General features: G+C 40.7%; 2 protein-coding genes and 1 non-coding gene across 7 annotated transcripts in view; 1 reads left to right on the forward strand and 2 right to left on the reverse strand.

Moving 5' to 3' along the window:
- FNIP2 (folliculin interacting protein 2) overlaps positions 1 to 23,954 on the forward strand; it is a 135,932-nt gene extending 111,978 nt beyond the window's left edge. For 3 of the 5 annotated variants that reach the window (XM_012508242.2, XM_030816274.1, XM_030816276.1), the window contains 3 exons: positions 9,512 to 9,712; positions 13,830 to 13,945; positions 20,384 to 23,954. In XM_012508242.2, the coding sequence (XP_012363696.2) occupies positions 9,512 to 9,712; positions 13,830 to 13,945; positions 20,384 to 20,462 (396 nt within the window). In that variant the 3' untranslated portion in view covers positions 20,463 to 23,954. The remainder of the gene's footprint in view (positions 1 to 9,511; positions 9,713 to 13,829; positions 13,946 to 20,383) is intronic. The other 2 variants (XM_003257911.3, XM_030816275.1) reach the window with 1 other exon arrangement.
- C7BH4orf45 (chromosome 7b C4orf45 homolog) overlaps positions 11,603 to 27,573 on the reverse strand; it is a 143,156-nt gene continuing 127,185 nt past the window's right edge. Inside the window, exon 5 of the mRNA XM_003257912.3 lies at positions 11,603 to 11,788. Coding sequence (XP_003257960.1) covers positions 11,774 to 11,788 — 15 coding nt within the window. The 3' untranslated portion in view covers positions 11,603 to 11,773. The remainder of the gene's footprint in view (positions 11,789 to 27,573) is intronic.
- On the reverse strand, positions 25,291 to 25,368 carry LOC115836157. The gene has a single exon (XR_004031148.1). It is a non-coding gene; the product is annotated as a small nucleolar RNA SNORD55/SNORD39 (small nucleolar RNA).

The following is a 27,573-nucleotide window of genomic DNA, read 5'->3' on the forward strand; positions in this document are numbered from 1 at the left end:
AACACTTTTACACTGTTGGTGGGACTGTAAACTAGTTCAACCATTGTGGAAGACAGTGTGGCGATTCCTCAGGGATCTAGAACTAGAAATACCATTTGACCCAGCCATCCCATTACTGGGTATATATCCAAAGGACTATAAATCATGCTGCTATAAAGACACATGCATACGTAGGTTTATTGTGGCACTATTCACAATAGCAAAGACTTGGAACCAACCCAAATGCCCATCAATAATAGACTGGATTAAGAAAATGTGGCACATATACACTATGGAATACTATGCAGCCATAAAAAATGGTGAGTTCATGTCCTTTGTAGGGACATGGATGAAGCTGGAAACCATCATTCTCAGCAAACTTTTGCAAGGACAGAAAACCAAACACCGCATGCTCACTCATAGGTGGGAATTGAACAATGAGAACACCTGGACACAGGAAGGGGAACATCACATACCGGGACCTGTTGTGGGGTGGGGGGAGTGGGGAGGGATAGCATTAGGAGATATACCTAATGTAAATGACGAGTTAATGGGTGCAGCACACCAACATGGCACCTGTATACATATGTAACAAACCTGTACGTTATGCACATGTACCCTAGAACTTAAAGTATAATAATAAAAAAAAAATTCTAGCTGACTTTATATATTGGAGGAGATGGTTTAAGAATAATGAGTGATAACCAGATTTCTTTCCTCTGGATGGATTTGAGACTGAAGGGGTTTTTTGGTTTGTTTTTATTTTTTAAACAACTGGTCTACAATTCACACACCTCTGCAGTCCTTTTAGTGGCTCTCAGTCATCCTAGTGGGGTGGGTTGGCCATGGGCGATCTTGTATGGTCTGAATCTTCAATTCCAAGGCTATGGAGGATGCAGTTATATAGGTGGGTCTTCTCCTCTGAGGAGGCAGAGGAATACCAAAGGGGATCTGAGGACTTTTAAGAGTAATGCTGAGAAGGCGACTGTCATCACATTCATCATATTGGGCTCTTTGCATGACTGACTAAAGGGCTTTCTTAAAGCTACATAAAAGCTAATATTAAGTCATGGTGCTGTAACATAAAGAGAATTGTTGTGGGAAGGTATTTTGTCATGTAGCATCCTCTTATTTAAGTACAGTTTAATAAATGTATAAAACTTACCAGAATTATATAAAATGAACAACAAATGGGAGTTCAAATGAAGCCAAAGAATCATGTGTTTTATTATCCAGAATATCTCAGAGAAAAACATAGAAGTGCTTCCAATTACCTGAATCATAAGTTGCCTGTTCCCTTTGTGGGTTTTTTTTTTTTTTTTTTTTTTTGAGACGGAGTCTGGCTCTGTCGCCCAGGCTGGAGTGCAGTGGTACAGTCTCAGCTCACTGCAAGCTCCGCCTCCTGGGTTCACGCCGTTCTCCTGCCTCAGCCTCCCGAGTAGCTGGGACTACCTGCCACTATGCCTGGCTAATTTTTTGTATTTTTATTAGAGACGGGTTTCACAGTGTTAGCCAAGATGGTCTCAATCTCCTGACCTTGTGATCCGCCCGCCTCGGCCTCCCAAAGGGCTGGGATTACAGGCGTGAGCCACCATGCCCAGCCTCCCTTTGTGTTTTAAAGAGGCTGCCCAGTGGCTTATCCCTGATAGTTAAACCCACACTGTTACTAATGTGCAGATTTTAGAGCTGGTTGTGAATACAGAAGTCTTCACACTCCTGCTGTCTGTAATACACGTGTGGGCTGAGACATCTCTGAAGATTGATAAAGGGTCAGTGTCAAGCAGCATAAAGATGGGGAACTTGCAGCAACAGGCATGATAGAAGTGGCTGTGTTTTCTCCTCATGACAATAAATTCAGACCATCATTCACACTTCTTGCACTCTTGTCTTCTAAGGGATTTCCACCCTGATGTGGTCCTTGGATTTTATAGCAGAGGGCTTGGCAGACTCATTGGGCTAAAAGTTGGAAACACTTGTGAGTTCCTAGACTTTATTTCTTACATGCCAAGATACTTAATAAGCTCTTTTTTTTTTTTTTTTTTTTTGTCCTGAGTGTTCCTATCTGTAGAGCAGTACTGTGTTCCTGCCCCCCTTCAGGAGAAATGGCATGATGAATTAATAAGTAGTTATGGGAAGCATATATGCAAGAACGGCATTTCCTCACTCTTCATTGGGTTAAAAATAGATAATTGCATGAAATACTAGTCATTTAAATGTGGTACATAGAAAATAAATATATTAATTATTGTGCATTGGAGGTATAATATGCCAGAAAAAAAAAAGAAATGCACAGATGACTTAATAGGAACTGGGTTGCATCCAAAAATAAACTGTTCACCACAGCTAGAATGTATTAGATATTTTGCACATGCCCAGCACTGTGTTATGTTCCTTTCAAAGGCTACAGAAGAAAAATAAATGTGATTTATCTCCTTGAGTTACTTATAAAATCACTGAGTAGACAAACATGTGAAATCAAGAACAAGTTAAGACAGTGTGTGATGAAGCGCCAAAATGAGTGGTGTGGACAGCAAGTGTTCTCAGAGGTCAAAGGAAGAGCAGTGCAGTGCATGTGGGAAGGTTTCCAGGGCAAGGGATGGACCCACGCCAGGTCCTTGAGGGATTGTGGACTTGAGACGGGGTGGCAGGGAAGGCATTCTGGGCACAACCTGAGGTAAGAGCAGGAATCTTTTTGGCCTGGAGAAGGAGACTGTATTAGTCCCATTTTCACACAACTATAAAGTACTGCCCAAGACTGGGTAATTTATAAAGGAAAGAGGTTTAATTGACTCACAGTTCTGCAGGGCTGGGGAGGCCTCAGGAAACTTACGATCATGGCAGAAGGTGAAGGAGAAGCAAGTACCTTCTTCACAAGGCGACAGGAGAGAGAGCAAGTCTATGTGAGGAAGTACCACACTTCAAAACCATCGGCTCTCAGCCAGCCGCAGAGGCTCATGTCTGTAATCCCAGCACTTTGGGAGGCCGAGGCAGGCAGATCACTTGAGGCCAGGAGTTTGCGACCAGCCTGGCAACCCCACCTCTGCTTAAAAAAAAAAAAAATACAAAAATTAGCTGGGCATGGTGCTGTGTGCCTGTAGTCCCAGCTACTCGGGAGGCTGAGGCACAAGAATCACTTGAGCCTGGGAAGCAGAGGTTGCAGTGAGCCAAGATTGTGCCACTGCACTCCAGCCTGAGCAACAGAGTGAGACTCTGTCTCAAAAAAAAAAAATAAAAAAATCAGCTCTCATGAGAACTCACTATCACGAGAATAGCATGGGGGAAATCGCCCCTATGATCCAATCTCCTCCTACCTGTCTGCTTCCTCGACATGTGGGGTTTATAATTGGAGATGAGATTTGGGTGGGGACACAGAGCCAAACCGTATCAGGGGTCTTACTGGGAACTGAATATGTACAGGTTGGGTGGGCCCAGGCTGTGAAGAGCTGTAAGTGTGGAAGAAGAACAGTTTTAACTTAACGGTTTGGGTGATGTGTGCTAGCGTAGATTTTAGAGTTGGTGAGGGAAATGATCATGTGGTATTTTAAGAAGTTTGAGATTTTAGGTAAAGTGCATAAACTAGGGCAGTGTTGTCCACAGTTGGACTATTTGTGAGCTCTTGAGTCTGAGGTTTCAGGGGACATGGTCAATACAGAGAGAGAGTGGTTCAGGAGAGCAGGACGAACATTTGAGCACCTAATGTGTTGGGTTCTATGCTACATGTTTCAACACATTTTTCTCACAGAAAACTTGTGCTTTATATGGCATTTAAGCCTCACAGAAGCTCTGAACTAAGTACCATCCCATTTTACAGACATAGCAACCGAGGCCCAGATTCAGTTGCTGAGGTTCCACAGCTGGTAAGTGACGGTGGTTGTATTCAAGCCCAATCTGACTTCAGAGCCCTTGCTGTCATCTTATTGTTGCCCTTTGTTGAATTATCAGAACCACAGCTCTTGCGATTCTCTAAACCTTGTAGACAATTTCTTGTTCGTGGAAGTTTAAGTTAAGCAGAAGTCATGTGTATATGAATCAAGGCAGCATATTTTGTGTGTGCAGCAATCTGACCTAAAACCTTGAAACTGGAATGTCCTAGGCATTTAACACTCCCAGGAAACGGACCCATCCTTAGAGGCTACAAATTAACCAGGCTTATCTTGTTGATTCAACAAGCTGTAATAGCAAAGAAACTCAATAATCTTCTGAAGATTTATAAAACAAGGCATTTCATTTGTTAATCTATCTTGAAAAATCTTCACAGGAAAGTAGTTCAGGTAAACAAGATATTGACAAGGTAGAAATGAATAAATGATTGTTTCTAACTTCTCATATGAGTGCAGCAAGGGGAAAATGATAATGGCATATGGCCTCTACCTCCTTTCTCTCTGGAGACTGGCCGTCCACCCTAACAATCGTCTGCAGCTCCTTACTCACCTCCCGTGTTCTTCTATCCGCAAGTCCCTGTCAGAAGTTTCTGAGTTACCCAATTAAGTTTCTGTGGGAGGCAGGTAACCTGCTGGCAGTGGCCTGGTGAGGGTGGCAGGAAGGTGCCGGGCTGGCAGCTCTGCATTGATACCCTGGCTGCTGTTGGACACTCAGTGTGGTGTGGGCACTCAGGAGGGCGGCGATAGGGCAGTGCTTTTCTCAGCTGATGGAGGAAGTACAAACATATCGCAGATCCATTCTGATAGGAGAATTTGATAAATTCTTTGGACAGGAAACTTATTTCAAAATTGATTCTCCTTAGCTTGAGAGAGAAGAGGGTAACTGATGTATGTCAGCATCCATAAGGTTTGTAAAGTTTCTCAAACAGGCATTTTAAGTGGAATGACTATATTTAATATTAACATTCCTCTCAGATTTTCATTTGGAACTCTGAAATGAGGACCTGATCAATCTGAGACAATAATGGTTTGCAGGAGAGCTTTTAAAAAAGGTAACTATACAATGTGGGCTTTTTGGTTTGTTTTTGTAGAGATATTTAGTCAAGGTAACAAAACCCTTTGGGAAAAACGATTTTAGCATTAAGAAGAGAAATTTTGCCAAGTGATCTTACTAAACTGACAGGTATCCATATCGTATCTCCCTTTTCCTTAAGGTGTATGGGAGGCCAAAGTGAGGCTCACCGTGGTTCAGTTGTCAGCGTTGGGGTACAGGCACGCCCCACCTTCCTATTCCTTTTCTTTAGTTCCCATGCCCAAACTCCAGGTCCTAAGAAGAGCAGATAGTGGATTAGGCTTTTCATAGGTGCTTAAATCAGTCAATCTTAGGTTCATATTTTTTAGAGTACTTAATTTCTTAAAAGTATTGCTACATGTATGTTACTGCAAATAAGTGTATGTATGAAACCTGCTATGCATGTGAACTTGATAAAATTGTGAACTTAAGAAACTTACTTGACAGATTTCACTATTTACTAACTTCTACTATTAAGGTATGGCTAGTAAGAAGTAGTATTATAAAGAAGCATACATATAATTCAGTGTTTGTTTATTGTGGTTCTATAGATGCCTAAAATATAGTCTTCCCAGCCACGCATGGTGGCTCACACCTGTAATCCCAGCACTTTGGGAGGCCGAAGTGGGTGGATCACTTGAGGTCAAGAGTTCGAGACCAGCCTGGCCAACATGGTGAAACCCCGTCTCTACTAAAAATACAAAAAATTAGCTGGGTGTAGTGGTGGGCGCCTGTAATCCCAGCTACCTGGGAGGATGAGGCAGAAGAATTGCTTGAGCTTGGGAGGCAGAGGTTGCAGTGAGCTGAGAATGCACTACTGCACTCCAGCCTGGGCGACAAAGCGAGACTCTGTCTCAAAAAAAAAAAAGAACCCAAGAGGAATGTTAAATTGAATTCCAGGGCATAAAGTGTGTGCAGGTATGTATTTCTGTGACAAATCCAAACATAGTTTTCTAGATCTTAGAGTTCTTTAAATTCTGAAAACTTAGAGATTGACTCATAAGCCAGATCATAATATGTTTACACTGCCCACTCTCTAATGGGGTTGAGTTTCCTTTGGAAAGATGATCAGAAATCTCCAGTCACCAGAACTTCAGCTTCAACTCTCTGACCCTGTGCAAGTTCAGGCCTGATCAGGGATGACCACAGTGGCCCCGGTGGCCCTTGAATTGTAACTAAGAGTAGTTGATGATATTTTCATCTCTTTCTAGCATTCATTTCTTTTTCTTGAATATTTAGACTTCCCTCTAGTTTGTTCTTCCTTTAAAAGGTGTTTATTCTTTAGTAAATAAGTAAGTAGCTACTAAGTGATATAGTTAGATGGAGGCAGTTGGATGGATTCAGGGAATTGTGTCTTATGTATTTAGTAGCCTGAGAATATGTAATTCTTGGAGTTTTTTTTTTTTTTAAGATACTCTTTTGAAAAGGTTATGCTGGTTCTTTTCTGTTCCTGGGGCCTGCATGCATAAAAGTCAGCGATCCATGCTGTAAGGAACACGAGATGCTCATTGACTCTTGTCATTTGCTTGTGCTTAATCTGTCTCATTTTCATTCAGCAAGTAACATTTTTCAAATGCCAGCTCCTGTGCTAGAGGCTAAGGATGCAGAGAGAAGATTCAGCCCCACCTTCAAGGAATGGACTCTTGCAAATTCCTGTCAGTTTGTCTCAATCTTTAGACTCTGTTCTTTCGTCTTTACTCAGGTATCTACCTCAGATTCTGCCTCTTTGCTCCAGCGATTTAAAAATGAATTGTGAGCCTATAATCCCAGCATTTTCAGAGGTCAAGGCAGGCAGATCACTTGAGGCCAGGAGTTAGAGACCAGCCTGGCCAACACAGCAAAACCCTGTCTCTACTAAAAGTACAAAAATAAGCTGGGTGTGGTGGTGCACACCTGTATTCCAGCTACCCGGGAGACATGAGAATCGCTTGAACGCAGGAGCCAGGTGTTGCAGTGAGCTGAGATTGCACCACTTCACTCCTGGGCAACAGAACAAGACTGTCTCAAAAAAAAAAAAAAAGTAAGAAACTTTAGAAGCCAAATGTAATGGCTCACACCTATAATCCCAGTTCCTTGGGAGGCAGAGGTGGGAGCAGCACTTGAGGCCAGGAGTTTGAGACCAGCTTGGGCAACATAGCAAGACCCCATCTCTACAAAAACATTTTTTTTAATTAGCCAGGTGTGGTGGCACACGTCTGTAGTCCAGCTACTTGGGAGGCTGAGGCAGGAGGATCACTTGAGCTCGGGAACTTGAGGTTACTGTGAACTGTGATCAGACTTCTGCACTCCAGCCTCGGCAAAAGCAAGACCCTGTCTCTAAAAAATAAATAAATAAAAAGACTTGTGCTGATTTTTCATGTTAGTATTTTTTAGTTTTACATTTCTCTTTCATGCTTACTTTTAAAATAATTGAGCCAACCTCTCTGTCCCTTTTTGTTATTGCATGTAAATCTACAGCCTTCTGATGTAACCTAGGCTTGCAGAATCTTCCATCCATCACCTTCCTAGTACGCCTCTTGGCCCTTACTCCAGCAATTAGTTGCTTAAAACAAAGCCCTTTGTGTTGGTAGTGGTACTATATAACTTACAGTCTATGCACTGTTGGACAAGGGGATTGACACACTCTTCCTTTCCCTACCACTGCAGTGGGAAGATCATTTAGAAGACTAAGTTCGATTTGAACCTAGGGCCCAAATTACCTACTGCAAATCAATCCTCCTCCTCCCCTTGCCCCTCGCAAAAGCTAGAATTCACTGTGAAAGGTGACATTGTCTCTATGTTGACATATGGTCAGTATGAGGGAAAGGTCCCTAATATAGATCTGTCCCGTGGCATGACCAGCATGTTGTGGATTTCTGACAAATGCAAAGCAGTGAAGGAGTTTGAGCTCAAAATACAAATATTTTAAGTGTTCAAATTTCCTTTTTTTTTTTTTTTTTCCATAAGGACCAGACTCATTGATGGCAAGTCGTCATCATCTTGCTGTAAATTTATAACACACGATGAACAAGACCTTGGAGGAACTTGTAAAGAGAAGTCACTGAAGCCTTGTATCTTTAGGTGTCCATTTTGGAGAGTGTATATATGCGTGTGTAAGAAGCATAGGGGTGAAAGGGTCATGAAAACCTTTGGTTGAAAATGGTGATGGGGTCATTATGTGTGTAAGAAAATCTTTGTACTTTTCAGTTAACAATTCTACAAAATGAGAACTGTCTTGGGAAACTGGGCTTTATGAATTCAAAAGTATACTTTATGAAATTCTTTATCTCTCATGTTTAAAATTATTTGAACAGACAAATAAATGTTGAACATCAGACTTTGCCTGATTGCTGTTCCTTTCAATGGGAAAAATTTAAATCCTGATAATAGGGTTTATATCTTTTTAAACCCTTATATTTTTATAAACCCTGATAACAGGGAAAAATATAAACCCTATTACCAGGGTTTTTCCTACTATTTTTCCTACTATTCCCCCTTGGATAATAGTAGGAAAAAATGTTGGTCCGCACGAAGTTTTCATTCATCTCACCACTCTCTTTCCCATTTGTGAGAAGGAATACAAAGCTGCACAGGCTCCCCTTTTAGTAACAGAATCCAAGACTAGGGAGTCAGATCACCTGTTAAAATTACAGTATTGCATCATGCATCTTTGATTTGTATTTGCAGCCTTCCCACTACTTGGATTAAGTCGTAAAAATCACAGGTAACCATGGTCCAGTGGCAAAGCTGTATCTCTCTTTGGGTTCTTTGTTGCAATTAGCAACTCTTGTTAACTTAAACAGGAGGGACTTTAGTGGAGGAATATTAGGAATGTATAGAACTGATGAGAAGACAGAAGAATTAGGGTTCAAATAGGCAACAAGGCAATTCTGGAGTTCCAGGAACCATGGACTACTTGAAGGTGTTTGTACTAAGTCCCACCAGGCTTTGTACTAATTGCTGTCTGGGCAGGAATATGATAGTGCCAACCGTTTTTGGTCTTCTGTGCCAGTACTTACAAGGAATTCCCAGGGAAGGAGCATCCAGCTGGCATAGCTTGGGCCATACGAACACACCTTGATAGAGGAAGGATGGACCCGATTGCAGTCTCACCAGGGCTTGTCTAAGAAAGACCATTCTTCAAAGGCAAATTCGGATGGATTTATTGGAGGAAGTTATTTAAGCAGCCAAAAGAATCAAGCAGTCACCCCAGGACAGTAGAAGGGAGTAAGGACGGAAGCAGCCAGTACTAATTTTCCTTGGTAAATGAGGGTTAGAAAAATGTGCATATGTGCATTGGCTTTGAGGCAGGTCTCTCTGTCTCTGGCTCTCTCTATCTTCCCCCTCCCCCACCCATCCCTCCCCAGCAGTTACACTTTGATTTGTTTTGAGAAATTAGGTTTTTAAAAAAGTCCTTGTGACTGCTTCAATCTTTACCCTATTTACCCTATGGCATAATTTACCAGTTGTTAAATCTGCTCTATCCATAACTGCCTGGCTGTCAAGAATTTTACATTTAAATGTATTTATCAGTAGTGAAACTTTGACCTTTTGGACTCACCTGGATAAATAAACCCATCCCTTTGTGTTTCTCTTTCAGCATCCAGTCCTGGATGAGCCAATAGCTGAAGCTGTCTGTATTATCGCAGACACAGATAAATGGAGTGTGCAGGTAGCTACAAGTCAGAGGAAAGTGACGGACAACATGAAACTAGGCCAGGATGTCCTGGTCTCTAGTCAGGTGTCCAGTTTGCTTCAGTCCATTTTACAGCTCTACAAGCTTCACCTCCCTGCTGATTTTGTAAGTACTGGTTCTTATATCACCAAAGAAGTCTACTTTTAAAATGCTTTTAATGACATTTTGATTATAAAATCACAAATTCAAAAATACTGTTTTAATATAATTGGAGATTAGCATAACTAAAACTAGAACATGCAACATAAAACCTGCAACAGGATAGATTTCAGTAACAATAGCTCTTCCATGAAATAAATAATGAGGAGCGGCACTGGAATTTTTTGGAACGAGGTATATGGTGCAGTAAATAAGGAATGGGTGGAGAGATCAAGCATAAAAGGAAACTGTAAATCATCCACTGGAGAACTCATGAGTTCTCCTTTTATTAGATTGATATTATAATAAGTAGGCCAGTTTCCGAAGGGATTGTAGTTCCTTTTATTAAGCAAACATTTTCACAAAGGTGTTAAGGATAAAATAGAATATCATTTGTGTAAACATTGCCAACATTTCCAGCTTTGAAGTACTATACACATGTAAGATTATATCAATTGTTGCTTTTTTTTTTTTTTTTGGACAGAGTCTCACTCTGGAATGAGTAGTGCAGTGGCGTGATCTCTGCTCACTGCAACCTCCGCCTCCCGTGCTCAAGTGATCCTCCCACCTCAGCCTCCTGAGTAGTTGGGACTAGAGGCATGTGCCACCATGCCAGCTAATTTTTGTATTTTTTGTAGAGATGAGTTTCACCATGTTTCGCCATGTTGGTCAGTCTGGTCTTGAGTTCCTGGGCTCAAGCAATCCGCTTCTTTCCAAATGGGATTTTAAAATCACTTCCGTAACAATACTTTAAATACAAACAACAGACAGAGCCTATACACTCTTAGAAAAGTATCAGTAGCTCCCCCCAGCCACTGGAATTAACATGCACAACAAAATCTTCTCAGTATCTGCGTATGTGCAGAGAAATTGAAAGAAAGAGAAAATACATTTAGAGAGGGAGGGAGAAAGGTTTCAAAAGAAGAAAAGCTTTTCCAGTGATGATGAACACTTAGAGAGAGAGAGAAGCTTAAGGGCATATGGCATATAGCTGGGTAGAGCTTGGATGGGCTGACCTCAGAGACAGGTGTGTGAGGAAAGAGTCTGCTTTCTCTGCTGTTCCCTCCTGTCTGCACAGCGCTGTTCTCTGCAGCACAGCCCCAAACTAAAACATCTGTTATCTGCCTCCTGGCCTCCAAAAATGATGCAAACCTGTTTACCCAACAAAGCAGGAAGTTTTTTAATATTAATTACCTATGCTAATTGCTAATGTAATGGTCATTGTCCTGGGTTTTTATGACCAAATCTATACTTGTACCTATTCCTCAAAAAGAGTCAAGACTTTTATGACTTTGAAGAAGGTGCTCTGAAATACCGTCTGGTTGTTATCAAAGTCGTGACAGTGTGGTAAGGCAGGAAGACCACTGAGCATAGCTGGGTTATGGTCTAGGCTTTGCCGTTGGTTAGTTGTGTAACAATGGATAATCCCGAGTCTCTCCGAACCTCAGCTTTCTTATTTGTAAAAGGAAGATAGTACCTGTTCAACAAGGGTGCTGTGAGGATCTTCTGAAAATTAGGGATATAACTGCTTTTTACTGCTAAAGCACCATGCCAATATTATAAAATACTTTAAAAGCCATATATGTTAGCTTTAGAGTCCCATAACCCAGGGTCAAATCCAAGTTCTGCTACTTCCTAACCATGTAATCTTTCAAAGCTTTAATTTCCTTATCTGCAAAGCTGGGGAAATAATAGAACCTATCTCCTATGGTTATGAAATTATATTAGAGAATGAATGTAAAGCACTTGGAATAGTGTTAGATGTTATAAGCACTCAGTAAACAGCTACTATTAGTATGATAGTCAATAACAATTAGTTTCATGAAACAATATTAATGGTTGCAAAGACTGACAACACCTTTTTTCCAAACTCTTTATTTGGGCTTTAAGCTGAAGCGTACTCTTGCAAGACATCTGTCCTGGGGCAATATGAGAAGCACTTATGGATTATTATGATCTTATTTTTCGTTCTACAGTAGTAGGCAGTTTCTCCTTCTAAAAGCAGGTTGAGTTATGCTGATTTTGAGGCTAATGTTTCCTTTTCTGTAAGAGAAGGAATGTATATTAGACTTCATAGTTTACTTCATAAGTATTTGCCAAACTTTTATATTTCATTCTATAATACATAGGTCTTGTCATAGTTGATATCTTGGTTATCAAAGCAATAAATTGTTATAGTTAATTCTTTTTACTTCCTTTGGACAGAAGTATGTTCAAACACTTACTAGTGTGAATGACTTATTTAATCTGACAAAACCAAGATCAAAGAAAATTCTATCTGCAGTTTAAAATTCTCCTTAAAAAAATCACTTGAATGAAACCTGTGATTAAATGGCTTTTAGAACCTTCAATACAAAAAAAGAAAGTAGCTATTTGAAATTTTGGAAGTTAAAAATTGGAGAAATCCATCTCAGGAATAAAATCCCAGAAAGAGGAGTTAAAAAAGCCCCCAGCATGGTTCAATTGAATCATCAAGTCTTTTAAAAAATGCTTTCTTTCTTTTTTTTTTTTTTTTTTTTTTTTGAGACAGAGTTTCATTTTGTCACCCAGGTTATAGTGCAGTAGTATGATCTTGGCTCATTGCAGCCTTGACCTCCTGGGCTCAAGCAATCCTCCCACCTCAGCCTCCTGAGTAGCTAGGACTACAGATGTGTGTGCCACTATGCCCAGGTGATTTTTTAATTTTTGTAGAGACAGAGGCTCACTATGTTGCCTAGGTTGGTCTTGAACTCCTGGTCTCAAGTGATCCTCCTACCTCAGCCTCCCAAAGTGCTGGGATTACATGCGTGAGCCACTGTGCCTGGCTAAAAGTTGTCTAAATGCTTTGATTTCACATCTAGTATATATTTCATATAGAACACAGTTCTTATTTCCACACTGCATCATACAGTTTTCATATAGGCTGTGAACACTGTAATTACTTTTTCCAAACTGAAAGGGTTCAATGTAATATGAATATTATTTTTAATATTTTGTGACTCCTATTAAAAATTTTCTATATCACTCCAAAAGGAACTGAAAGCTAATAAAGATCCTTTTACCACCTTGTTTACTTGGAAGAGCATTTCCATGAGAATTGGTGAAATCCTTACTTTATTACTTAGTCACTTAGCAGTTGTGTTTCATCCACCTGACACAATGTATTTAAGATTTTAAACCAATGGAAAACTGAAAAGATTGCATCTCTGATAGATATTTTTTCCATGTCACTGATCAGCCCAGATGGTCAAGATCAACATTTTCAAATGCATCTGTTAATCTTTTTACCTTGAAAATAACAGGCCTAATGGTCTAGAAGAAAATTATGTATGATGGAATTACCCTTGCCAAAGCCATCAGGTGTCTTACTGAAGATGCTCGGGTAGCTCTGCCTGCCAAATGCAAAAGTATTTGCCTCTGGTGAAAGACACAGATGGTTGCTATTCTCTAAAAAAATGAAGCTGAACACAATTCCAAGGGTAAAGATGTCCTGAAAATAATTGCCTTTTCTTTATTGTTATTAAAGACCTAGTTAAAATACATTCTTGAAAGCAAAAGAAAAAAAAAAGTTGTGGGGGAGGTTTAAAATGACCTGTTCTGGTCAGTCTCCTCTGGAAATGTACTGGGCCAGAATAATCTGAGATATTGGGGGAAAAAACAAAAACCATACTGTTTACTAAATTATTTATAACAAAAATGCAAATTGCTATGTGGTTACATGTAAATTCACATTCTCGAGATTGTTTAGCTATAAAAATTATATCAAGGAGTTCTTAATGTGGGAAAGGATTATTATAAAGTTTTTTAAAGGCAAGAAACATACTTTTGGAATGATTTCAACTATGAAAAAAATGCTTGTTTAAAAAGACTAGAATAATACATATGTAAATCTTAATAGTTAGCAAAAGTAAACTTTGTTTTATAAGAACCTATTCTTATACCTGGTAGTGGTAGGGTTTGAGATGGCTTGTGATTTTTTAAGTGTATTTGAAACTGATGAGATTAAAGCTGTGTAGTTAGAAATGAATTAAGAAAATTCTGACTCTTAAAATATTGGCAGAGATTTGACTTCTAGCCCTCATTGTGAATGTTCTTGGCTTTGCAGTGCATCATGCATCTTGAAGATAGACTACAGGAGATGTACCTTAAAAGTAAAATGCTATCTGAATATCTCCGGGGACACACACGAGTCCATGTGAAAGAATTAGGTGTCGTACTGGGGTGAGTTCTGTGAAGTGCCGTCACTTCTCCCTTTGATAGGTATCCCTAGCATTGTACCCACTGACGTGTTTAGCCTGTGCCACACTAAACCTCAGGCCCTGGTAACCCATCAAAGTATGTGGAGTCCATCAGATACGTGCCTCTGCAGCTCCCCAATGAACAGCATGTTCCATTATCTGATACTGGGTTTCACACCTATAATCAATCGCAGGACTTTAGGCTGGTCATGCTTTTTTGCTCTTCTCTGTGGATTATCTTCTGCTTGAAAAGAAAATTTAATCCCACACTGCCCGTTTCTAGTAACTGAATAAGATGCCGAAGTCACAAGCTGTGGGACACGCAGCAGCAGCTTGCGTTTACATTTCACTTCCTGGAGGAGGAGCAGGTCTGCACATTCCACCTGGTGGCAGGAAAGGCCCTTCTAGGCTTGAGGAGCCTGCCTGCATGTCTTGGGGGGACAGTGCTTTCCTTCCTTTATTATAAGCCCACCAAAGAGGAGACTTGTATGTTACTAAAAATGCCTATCATCCTCCAGAGGGTGTTTGCCATAACTTCTCTAGGGGAAGTAATTCTGACTTTTGTTTTACTGTCTGCTTGATTTTTCAAAAGAGAACAAAAAGACATTGTACATTTGGGGAACTGCCCCCGCTTATCCATGATGATGATTCCCCTCACTTGGGAGAAGAAAATATTGTTTATAATGTCGACGTTTAAATTCTCTAAGCCTCCTAAGAGACTGGGGCCTTCGTGTTTTCCTTAGATTTCTCATCTTTCACACCCAGAATGTGACGCCTGTGTTGTTCGGCTCTTGGCATTTCCTGTCATAGATTATTCTTACATACTTTATTTACAAAGTATTTCCCCCTTATGAGGTGTTTGCTTTTGCAGTTAACTTGCAACATGTCTCTTTGTCGTTTATTTTTTTGCTTTTGTTTATATCTCTCTACCAGCCCCATACTTCAATCCTGCCTTATTAGTTTTTTATTATTATTATACTTTTAAGTTCTGGGATACATGTGCAAAATGTGTTATTATTATTATACTTTTAAGTTCTGGGATACATGTGCAAAATGTGCAGGTTTGTTACATAGGTATACACGTGCCATGGTGGTTTGCTGCACCCATCAACCCGTCATCTACATTAGGTACTTCTCCTAATGCTATCTGTATGTTGAACCAGCCTTACATCCCAGGGATGGAGCCAATTGGATCGTGGTGGATAAGCTTTTTGATGTGCTGCTGGATTCGGTTTGCCAGTATTTTATTGAGGATTTTGGCATTGATGTTCATCAGGGATATTGGCCTGAAATTTTCTTTTTTTGTTGTGTCTCTGCCAGGTTTTGGTATCAGGATGTTGCTGGCCTCATAAAATGAGTTAGGCAGGAGTCCCTCTTTTTCTATTTGGAATAGTTTCAGAAGGAATGGTACCAGTTCCTCCTTGTACCTCTGGTAGAATTTGGCTGTGAATCCGTCTGGTCCTGGACATTTTTTGGTTGGTAGGCTATTAATTACTGCCTCAATTTCAGAACTTGTTATCAGTCTATTCAGAGATTTGACTTCTTCCTAGTTTAGACTTGGGAGGGTGTATGTGCCCAGGAATTTATCCATTTATTCTAGATTTTCTAGTTTATTTGCGTAGAGGTGTTTATAGTATTCTCTGATGGTAGTTTGTATTTCTGTGGGATCAGTGGTGATCTCCCCTTTATCATTTTTTGTTGCATCTATTTGAATAGTCTGTCCTTTCTTCTTTATTAGCCTGGCTAGAGGTCTATTTTGTTGATCTTTTCAAAAAACCAGCTCCTGGATTCATTGATTTTTTGAAGGGTTTTTTCTGTCTCTATTTCCTTCAGTTCTGCTCTGATCTTAGTTATTTCTTGTCTTCTGCTAGCTGTTGAATGTGTTTGCTCTTGCTTCTCTAGTTCTTTTAATTGTGATGTTAGGGTGTCGATTTTAGATCTTTCCTGCTTTCTCTTGTGGGCATTTAGTGCTATAAATTTCCCTCTAAACACTGCTTTAAATGTGTCCTAAAGATTCTGGTACGCTGTGTCATTGTTCGCATTGGTTTCAAAGAACTTTTATTTCTGCCTTCATTTCGTTATTTACCCAGTAATCATTCAGGAGCAGGTTGTTCAGCTTCCATATAGTTGTGTGGTTTTTAGTGAGTTTCTTAATCCTGAGTTCTAATTTGATTGCACCGTGGTCTGAGAGACTGTTTGTTATGATTTCCATTCTTTTGCATTTGCTGAGGAGTGTTTTACTTCCAATTTTGTGGTCAATTTTAGAATAAGTGTGATGAGGTGCTGAGAAGAATGTATATTCTGTTGATTTGGGGTGGAGTGTTCTGTAGATGTCTATTAGGTCTGCTTGGTCCACAGCTTGCGTTCAAGTCCTGAATACCCTGTTAATTTTCTGTCTTGTTGATCTAATATTGACAGTGGGGTGTTAAAGTCTCCCATTATTATTGTGTGGGAGCCTAAGTCTCTTTGTAGCTCTTTAAGAACTTGCTTTATGAATCTGGGTGCTTCTGTATTGGTTGCATGTAGATTTAGGATAGTTAGCTCTTCTTGTTGCATTGATCCCTTTACCATTATGTAATACCCTTCTTTGTCTCTTTGATCTTTGTTGGTTTAAAGTCTGTTTTATCAGGACTAGGATTACAACCCCTACTTTTTTTTGCTTTCCATTTGCTTGTAGATCTTCCTCCATCTCTTTATTTTGAGTCTATGTGTGTCTTTGCACGTGAGTTGGGTCTCCTGAATACAGCACAAAGATGGGTCTTGACTCTTTATCCAATTTGCCAGTCTGTGTCTTTTAATTGGAGCATTTAGCCCATATTTGATTTATGGTTAATATTGTTATGTGTGAACGTGATCCTGTCATTATGATGCTAGTTGGTTTTTTTGCCCGTTAGTTGATGCAGTTTCTTCATAGTGTCGATGGTCTTTACAATTTGGTATGTTTTTGCAGTGGCTGGTACTGGTTGTTCCTTTCCATGTTTAGTGCTTCCGTCAGGAGCTCTTGTAAGGCAGGCCTGGTGGTGACAGAATCTCTCAGCATTTGCTTGTCTGTAAAGGATTTTATTTCTCCTTTGCTTATGAAGCTTAGTTTGACTGGATATGAAATTCTGGGTTGAAAATTCTTTTTTTTTTTTTGAGACAGAGTCTCACTCTGTCACCCAGGCTGGAGTGCAGTGGCATGATCTCGGCTCACTGCAACCTCCGCCCCTCCAGGTTTAAGCAATTCTCTGCCTCAGTGTCCGGAGTAGCTGGGATTACAGGCGTGTGCCATGAAAATTCTTTTAAGAATGTTGAATATTGGCCCCCACTCTCTTCTGGCTTGTAGGGTTTCTGCAGAGATCTGCTGTTAGTCTGATGGGCCTCCCTTTGTGGGTAACCTGACCTCTCTCTCTGGCTGCCCTTAACATTTTTTCCTTCATTTCAACCTCTGTGAATCTGACCATTATGTGTCTTGGGGTTGCTCTTCTCGAGGAGTATCTTTGTGGTGTTCTCTGTATTTCCTGAATTTGAATGCTGGCCTGCCTTGCTAGGTTGGGGACGTTCTCCTGGATAATAATCTGAAGTGTGTTTTCCAGCTTGGTTCCATTCTCCCTGTCACTTTCAGGTACACCAATCAAACGTAGATTTGGTCTTTTCACATAGTCTCATATTTCTTGGAGGCTTTGTTTGTTTCTTTTCATTTTTTCTGTAATCTTGTCTTCACACTTTATATCATTAAGTTGATCTTCAATCTCTGATATCCTTTCTTCCGCTTGATCGATCCAGCTATTGATACTTGTGTATGCTTCATGAAGTTCTCGTGCTGTGTTTTTCAGCTCCATCAGGTCATTTATGTTGTTCTCTAAGCTAGTTATTCTAGTTAGCAATTCACCTAACCTTTTTTCAAGGTTCTTAGCTTCCTTGCATTGGGTTAGAACATGCTTCTTTAGCTCAGAGGAGTTTGTTATTACCCACCTTCTGAAGCCTACTTCTGTCAATTCATCAAACTCAATTCTCCATCCGTTTTATTCCCTTGCTGGTGAGGAGTTGTGATCCTTTGGAGGAGAGAGGCGTTCTGGTTTTTTGAATTTTCAGCCTTTTTGCACAGGTTTCTCCCCATCTTCATGGATTTATCTACCTTTGGTCTTTTACGTTGGTGACCTTCGGATGGGGTCTCTGAGTGGACATCGTTTTTGTTGATGTTGATGCGGCTGTTTTCTGTTTGTTAGTTTTCCTTCTAACAGGCCTGTCTGCTGCAGGTCTGCTGTGGTTTGTTGGAGGTCCACTACAGACCCTGTTTGCCTGGGTATCACCAGTGGAGGATGCAGAACAGCAAAGTTTGCTGCCTGTTCCTTCCTCTGGAAGCTTCGTCCCAGAGGGGCACCCACCAGATTCCAGCCAGAGCTCTCCTGTATGAGGTTCTGTCAGCCCCTACTGGGAGGTGTCTCCCAGTCAGGATACACAGGGGTCAGGGACCCACTTGAGGAGGCAGTCTGACCCTTAGCAGAGCTCAAACGCTGTGTGGGGTATCTGCTGCTGTCTTCGGAGTTATCAGGCAGGGATGTAAGTCCGCTGAAGCTGCGCCTACAGCCGCCCCTTCCCCCAGGTGCTCTGTCCCAAAGAGATAGGGGTTTTATCTATAATCCCCTAACTGGGGCTGCTGCCTTTTTTTCAGAGATGCCCTGCCCAGAGAGGAGGAATCTAGAGAGGCAGTCTGGCCCCAGTGGCCTTGCTGAGAGCTGCAGTGGGCTCCGCCCAGTTTGAACTTCCAGGCGGCTTTGTTGACATTGTGAGGGTAAAACCGCTTACTCAAGCCTCAGCAATGGCGGACGCCCTTCCCCCAACCTCAAATGTCCCAGGTCGACCTCAGACTGCTGTGCTGGCAGTGAGAATTTCAAGCCAGTGGATCTTAGCTTGCTGGGCTCGGTGGGCATGGGACCCACTGAGCCAGACCACTCGGCTCCCTGGCTTCAGCCCCCTTTCCAGGGGAGTGAACGGTTCTGTCTCGCTAGCGTTCCAGGTGCCACTGAGGTATGGAAAAAAAAACTCTTGCAGCTAGCTCAGTGTCTGCCCAAATGGCCGCCCAGTTTTGTGCTTGAAACCCAGGGCCCTGGTGGTGTACACACCCAAGAGAATCTCCTGGTCTGTGGGTTGTGAAGACCATGGGAAAAGTGCAGTATCCAGACTGGAGTGCAGATACTGAATTCCTCACGGCTTCCCTTGGGTAGGGGAGACAATTCCTCAAACCCTTACACTTCCCGAGTAAGGCAACACGCCACCCGCCTTCTACTCGCCCTCCGTGGGCTGCACCCGCTGTCCATCCACTCCCAATGAGATGAGCCAGGTACATCAGTTGGAAATACAGAAATCACCCACCTTCTGCATCGATCTTGCTGGGAGCTGCAGACCGGAGCTGTTCCTATTTGGCCATCTTGCCTTATTAGATTTTCCATTGCCAAATGTGTACCTTACATTTCAAGGACTTTACCTCGTCCTTGACACTTACAGGTGTGCATCATCAACATGTGTAATCATAAGCTTTTATTCCCCTTTGCACTCATCTCTAGGTCCTCTTAGTGCATTATTAGTGGACTCATGTTCATCCTTCCTTTATCCCCTTCCTCCCATAGTCAGGGCCAGTAGCACTAAAAGTCCTAGAGAACCTCTGTGCACTCTGAAATCAGATCTGTATGTAGCATTACTGGAGAAGGACTGGAAAACTCCATGAGGTAATGCCAGATACTTTTTTATTTTGAGGAATTCAAGGGTAAGAATTAGGACATAGTCCACAAACTGAAGCAGTTCAATTTTTTTTTTCATGGCACCTGGCATCATTTTTAGCCAGTGCCCATACCGTACCCACCTCTGCTGTAAGAGAGGCAGCCAAAGCTGTGTCCATTTGAAACCATGATGTCTCTTAACCCAGTACCTTTTAGTGTCACTTTGCTCTCAGAATCTTGTGGCTTAAATGCTCAATGAGGATCCCAGTATAAACTTTGAACAAATTCCCCATGTTTTTTAAGAAATTGCTACCATCACCATTTTTCTAAGGCCAATTTGAACTTAGGTGAAAAATCAGTATGCATTTAGAAGTGTTGGCTGGAAGAATGAGTTTATAATGGAGAAAACCTTAAAGTATGATACAATGAAGTTATATAGGGAATACAGGAAAGTTAGAAAGTCTGGTGACCCCTGCCAAGGGAAAAAGAGCTTTATGTCCACACACAGGCACAACACACGTCCTGTATTTCTCTCCCTTTGCCTCCCTGGTCAGTGTCCACTGGAATATTTTATTAAAGGAGTAAATTTATTATCCTTCCATCTGTTTTGCTTTTTCATTAGTTTTAAATGATAATCTATCAAACTTAGTACCTAGAAATAATACTTTCTCATAAAACCATGCTCTTTTAAAGTAATATTCTTTTCTTTTCTCAATATTCAGGATTGAATCCAACGACCTGCCTCTGTTGACTGCTATTGCCAGTACTCATTCTCCTTATGTGGCTCAAATACTCTTATAAGCTAAAGCTCAGGACGGTTCTTCCTTGGAAGAAAAAAATCAAATTCTCAACTGAAGGAGAAAGGAATAAGCTCTCTTTGATGTCAAAAGCATGAGAAGAGCAAACAGAAACAGTCATTCCACCTTTTTGTTTTGTGTTTTTGCTGTCAAGCTGATGCTTCATTGAAGACTTAGGTTTACTTGACATAATGGCGTTTGTGATTGTCGTGAACACTTTAGGCCATTTGTTACCCATGAATCAACAAAGAAACTGACCTTTTTGGTAGGAGGAAACATAAGCACTAAACACTAAGCTGTTGCAACAGATTGCCTTGTGCTGTTTGGGCAGAATAAAGACAAGTGAGTTGAGCGGGGTGGTCAGCAGTGTACATAACATTCCAGTAGGAAACTGCTTCCGAGTTTAAGCATGAGCTCCCCAAACTGGAGAAAACATATTTTGCTATTCTGAGACAATAGTCAGAATACAGACTTTGGATTCCAGGTCACAGTTTGCTTTTTACACAAGGTAAAGCAAAGAAAGCCACATTGTGCCATCTTCAGCTCCAGTGGCTGTAGCAGTGACTGTTTGACATAAAACATGTAAGAGAATTGCTTGTTGGGAAGAGTGCTTTAGGGACCCACTGTTTTCATTTCTTCTTGGAGTTTACCTTGTTTCAGATGCAGCCACAGGTAGGTCAGAGATGGATTGTTGGTGCAATAAACCCAAGAATCAATGTAGCCTCTTAATCCCATCAAGATGTAGTTTGTAGCAGCAAAGTGTACAGTCTGAAACCATATGTTTTATCCTTATATTTTAGAGCTTTCAGCAGCCTTTTTAAGAGAGGCCATTTACCAAAGTTATTTCTATAAGCTCAAGAGTGTTTCGGTTGGTAAGTTCTTCCAGCTGAAGCCACTTTTTCCGAATAGTTAATACAAATGACTATTTTTACTTTAAAAGGCACAGCTGTCCTGGTGGGAAATGAAACCTGCAACAGTTCAGGATGACTAATGAAAGCAATTAGCTTGAACATTTAGAAAAAATTCATATATGATCTAAATTTTTATATTATCGTTTCTGTGCCTTCTAATTCCTGCATCCTTTTCAAAACATCTTTCCAGAAATTAACTTACACATTGTATAAAACCAACCAAAATGATTTCCCAAAGTTCATGCAAAAAAAAAAAAAAACCTAATTTTCTGTTAATATAAAAGAAACTTTAGTTTACTGACCGTGAAACAGACTATGTACTGACATCCAGGGCAAAGTAAAAGACTTTTAAATATTGGTCATTAAAGGACACGAGCTAAGCTAGCAAAGCAAAACATCTTTAGCACTTTGCAGATCTCAAGCAGTTAACCAGGCTCTGATTCCCTTCCACTGTTTTATGAATTCTAGTTCTTTTCATGTGTGGTTGAACCTAAGAATATGAAGTAATTTCCCTATTAGGGACTAGAATGACTTCAATTTTTTCATTTGATAAAAATCAAAACTGCTGCGTTTCCCTCTTTTTTTTAATGATGCAAAATGTAGATGAGTGCATTAAGGTTTGTAAGATCTTTATCATTTTATGTCATTCATTGAAAATTGAAATGTTCATTGTTCTTAATGTTTTCCTATTTCCTTTTGCCTAGCATTTGACTTTGGTGTTTTAAGTTCTGTAGTTCCATGACATCATTGTTTGCTGTTGTGTTACAGAGAGAGAAGGAACCTCACCTGTGGCTCAGCTCACCCCACATCCATTTCTCATTACGTGTAAATAAACTGTCAGAGCTGATGTTACAGCTTTTACAGTTTAAAGCATTCCCCTCGTCTCTAGTTCCTTTTTTCTTGTTTACATGTTTTGGGCACTTTCCCTCATTCACCACCTTCCAGGGTTTCATAGAAAATAAATCAGTTCAATTCTAATGTGGACATAGTGGCATGTTGATAATTAGACCCATATAGGGGATACTGAGCTTTAAATCGTTGACTCTAAACTCTATACATTAAAAAAAATTCAGCCCAGGCCCCTCAAAGCCTGAGAAAATTTAATTTGCTCTTAATCTAATGTTCCAAAACTCACTCTTGGAAAAATGCCTGTTGGAAAACTACAGGTGGGTCACATGTGGGGGCTGTCTCCATGACACTCAGGATTCCAGTCAGAACCTAATCCTCATATCTATTGCCTACAAAAATAGACCAAGAATGTTGCTGCTCTTTTATAATCCTTTAAATATTTAACATTCAAGTTTTCTTTGTCTTAAATTCAGCCTCTTCCTAAAAGCGAAAAAGAAAAAAAAAAAAACCTCACAGAATTGTGTTGAGATCCACCGCTCACACGCTGTGCACCACCCAGTGGCTTCATTCTGGCTTAGCCGCAGAGGCAAGAAAGGGACCCCACTCGCTCCCATGCCCACCTCAAGAAAAAACATAAAACAATTTTTTTAAAAAAAGAAAAGAAATCTACCTCAGTTGACAGGATTCCACCTTTAGGGTTTCTTCAACTTTTAAGTCTTACCTGTTGAGTGTAATTTTTGTAGCATCTTGCTTTTCTAAGCAAGCTAGTGAGGCATGACAGAGCAGAAGTCTGTAAATGTCCCTGTGATGGACCTCTTTCTAGCATGTTGCAGTTTTATTTTTAATAAATTGATAAGTGAAATGAATGTAAAGGTAATTGTGTATGTTTTAGACATGACAATGAAAATTTAAAATGTTAACTTCCATACTTGTGCATAATTCCAAAGTATTTTATTTTTTATCAGTGTTAAATAGCTTTTTGTACAGGCTTCAATCCATTTTTCTGAAGTGTGCTGTTTTTTAATGAAAGTAACTATAATCTTTTCACATCCCACGGAACTGCCGTTTACACATTGCAACTTTTTAAACTTAACCATATTTTTCAAAATTAACGTTTTTGGAGGGAGAAAAATCCCCGCTTGCTAAATGATACTAAACCGTTGTTTGGGCTCTTATAATTAGGTCCTGAGATTTTATAAAAACTTAGTCTGTAGCTTTTTAGGTTCTTCACTATAGTTGGTTGTACATAAAAATAAAGAATATAAAGTACCCCAAAATTCTTTTAAATGTCTGGATTTTTCCACTAATATGTACTTTAGAGAATATTTTGTTCATGCATACTTTCACGTTAAGTTGAAAATGTCTTCAGCTTCTCTTGGTAAATGTGAACCATTTGTTTTTTATTGTGCTTGGGGGAGAGGATATTTTAATATAATTTTTGCCTAAATCAAGCAGTCCCCTCTGAATGTTAATTTTTAAATGTCAAAATATGATGAACCATATATCTTGAAAGTGAGATTGCAATATGCTTAAATTTAAGTGGTATTTCAAAAACGAGAAAATTCTGGAATTTGTTATTTGAAGCTCCATAAGAGAAATTGATAGGACTTCGTTTTTGATCAGTTTGAATAGATACCAATGTCATTGTGTGGGAATTTTTTTTAACTTGTTTATGTATTATTTTGATCCATTTTTTGTGGCATTTGGTGCAATAAAACTTTTGAATTTATCTTGAACATTTTCCTGGTGCTGCATGCGATTTGTTACATTTAATAAAATGTGGAGGTCTCATTTCTAACAATTCATGCTGAAAACAAGCTGATTGATTATATATCTATCTCAGTGGTTTTTAACCGGGGTGTTTTGGAAATGCGGGGACATTTTTGGTTAGGGTAATGACTGACTGACAGGTTAGGGTTACTGGCACAGAGAGGGTGGGGGCTCAGATGATAGGCGAGAGGTCCTGCACCACGAGAGGCAGCCCCATGGGATGAGGACTTGTCCCACCCACCTCCTGTGTAACCCTTGAATGTCCTGGTGGACATTTATATGGCTAAAGCCTGTTTATAATTAAGCAGATAATTCTGCTATACATAAAAACACAATGTATTTTTACATGATTTTTGTATATAATGCATTCTCCAGGAATGCAGTTGTTGTATAAATTGAGGGAAGAGTTTTACTTTGTAAGATTTAGAATTTTAGCAAGAAGCAGTCACTTGGTCTTTACCAAGAATTTATATACTTTAGGAAAACTGCATTTCCAATGGTAATGTAGTTTGGTAGCTATGGTACCCATGGAATTTGAGTCATCAATACAGCACATCTCTATCAGTCTTCATTTGTAGCCCCTGCATTCATGAAGACTGTATATATGGATGCCTACTTCATTATATTTTTTGAGATGGGGTTTCACCCTTATGTTATTGCCCAAGCTGGAGTGCAATGGTGCAATCTCGGCTTTCTGCAACCTCCGCCTCCCAGGTTCAAGTGATTCTCCTGCCTCAGCCTCCCAAGTAGCTGGGGTTACAGGCACGCACCACCACACCTGGCTAATTTTTTGTATTTTTAGTAGAAATGAGGTGTCACCATGTTAGCCAGGCTGGTCTCGAACTCCTGACCTCAGGAGATCCGCCCACCTTGGCCTCCCAAAGTGCTGGGATTACAGGCGTGAGCCACTGCACCTGGCCAACTTCATTATATTTTCTAATCTACTGCCTTAATATTTATGTATTAAAGTAGTATTATAAATTACTTTTAAATTTCTTTTAAATTACAGTATAATAGGGCATTATATTGGTTTGATGTAAACTGAGTATATTTGTAAATTTTATTTTAGGTTAATAAAGGGGGCATTACAAAATATTTGCTCAGAAAAGGGATGATGTCCACTGATACATTTGTTCTCAGGAAAAAATATGCCATTGAGTGCAACTGTTGGTACCAACATAATGCCGTACTGAGTTATGTTATCTTAAAGACTGGGGGGAAAATTACAGTAGATATTTCAAAATCCTTTCTGATAAATGAAAATTTCAAGTGTTTTTCCCTGAAGCTTTTTTTGCCTTTTCCTGCATGCTCAGTTCTCCAAGGATGGCTTCCCTGCTGTGCACTTGGGTGAAACAGCTTTAAAATCATGCCATTGATGAAAGGATTTAAACGCACATGCACACCACAGTGATTTTTGGTTCCCTAGTGTCTGGACCGTTCTGTCAGATGCTTTCTGTATGTTACCTCATTTAATCCTCACAATGGATGAGAGGGGTACTGTGATGGTTATTTTTTTTTTTTTTTAAGAGACAGGGTCTCACTTTGTCACCCAGGCTGGAGTACAGTGGCATGATCATAGCTCACAGTAACCTCAAACTTCTGGCCTCAAGTATCCTCCTGCCTCAGCCTCTCAAGTACCTGGGACTACAGGCAGACACCAACACACGCAGCTAATTTTTTTAAAAAAAATTTGGGGCTGGACGCGATGGCTCACACCTGTAATCCCAACACGTTGGGAGGCTGAGGCGGGCAGATCACGAGGTCAGGAGATCAAGACCATCCTGGCTAACACGGTGAAACCCAGCCTCTACTAAAAAATACAAAAAATTAGCCGGCCGTGGTGGCACGTGCCTGTAGTCCCAGCTACTTGGGAGGCTGAAGCAGGAGAATCGTTTGAACCTGGGAGGTGGAGCTTGCAGTGAGCTGAGATTGTGCCACTGCACTCCAGCCTGAGCAACAGTGAGACTCCATCTCAAAAAAACAAAAAAAATTTTTGTAGAGACAGGGTCTCACTCTGTTGCCCAGGCTGGTCTTGAACTCTGGGCCTTACATGATCTTCCTGCCTCAGCTTCCCAAACCGTTGGGATTATAGGCATGAGCCACCAGCTCTGGCCTGCGATGGTTAATTTTATGTGTCATCTTGGCTAGGCAATAGTAATCAGATATTTGGTCAAACACCAATCTGGATGATGCTGTGCAGGTATTTATTTTATTTTATTTTTTATTATTATTTTTTTTTTTGAGACGGAGTTTCACTCTTGTTGCCCAGGCTAGAGTACAATGGCACGTTCTTGGCTCACTGCAACCTCTGCCTCCCGAGTTCAGGCGATTCTCCTGCCTCAGCCTTCCTGAGTAGCTGGGATTACAGGCATGCACAACCATGCCCAGCTAATTCTGTATTTTTAGTAGAGACGGGGTTTCCCCATGTTGGTCAGGCTGGTCTTGAACTCCTGACCTCAGATGATCTGCCTGCCTTGGCCTCCCAAAGTGCTGGGATTACAGGCATGAGCCACCCCTCCCAGCCCAATGCTGTGCAGGTATTTCTTAGGTGAGATTAATATTTAAGTCAGTAGACCTTGAATAAAGCTATTTATCCTCCGTAATGTGGGTGGGCCTCATTCAACCTGTTGAAGGTCTTAAGAGAAAGACTGAAGATCTCCCAGGAAGAGAGAATTCTGCCTGCAAACTGCCTTCAGGCTGGAGCTGCAACATCAGTTCCTCCCAGGGTCTCCATCCTGTTGGCCCATCCTGCTGCGTTTGGATTTGCCAACTTCCACAATCACAGGAGCCAACTCCTAAAAATAAACACCCCTCCCTGGCTCTTGCTCTCCTGCAGGCACAACACACACATCATTGGTTCTGTTTCTCTGGAGAACCCTGACTGATACAGATACTGAGGAGATCAGTCCAATGATACGGTATGATAACCGAAAATGGAGTTGAGTAGGATCAGAAAATCGTCATTCCAAGTTACAGGAAGTAGACTTTCAAGCAAATATCTTTAACATCATAAACAGTACCAACTTGAGAGTTATCTCATAAAGGTTGGCATAGATGTCACATAGTCTCTGAATATGTGTTGCAAAGAGTTGGAAAACAACCCTCTGAGAAGGAAGGAGGTAACATTTCGTTAAAAGTGGTGGAAAGGCCCGGGGAAGTGGCTCATGCCAGCGCCTGTAATCCCAGCTACTCGGGAGGCTGAGGCAGGAGAATCACTTGAACCCAGGAGGCGGAGGCTGCAGTGAGCCGAGATTGTGCCACTACACTACAGCCTGGGCAACAGAACGAGACTCCGTCTCAAAAAAATAAATAAAAGCGCAGCCCTGTGCACTCCAGTGACCCAGCTGATTCATCTTCTCCAGCCTCATCAGATAATTCTGCGTTCTATATTCCAGCCACATTGAACCACATGTACTTCCTCAAAGGTGCTAGGTTATTGTCTTTGCCCTGTCTATTCTTCCTAGAATAGACTTCCCTTTGTCTCATCAAATCCCCCCCATTCCCTCTTCCCTTTGCCTCATCAAGTCCCCCCTGTTCCTAGCACAAAATTCAATTCATTGTCAAATCCTCCAGCACCTTGCTACT

The sequence above is a fragment of the Nomascus leucogenys genome, chromosome 7b, assembly GCF_006542625.1.
Source record: "Nomascus leucogenys isolate Asia chromosome 7b, Asia_NLE_v1, whole genome shotgun sequence".
In the NCBI taxonomy this organism is placed as follows: Eukaryota; Metazoa; Chordata; class Mammalia; order Primates; family Hylobatidae; genus Nomascus; species Nomascus leucogenys.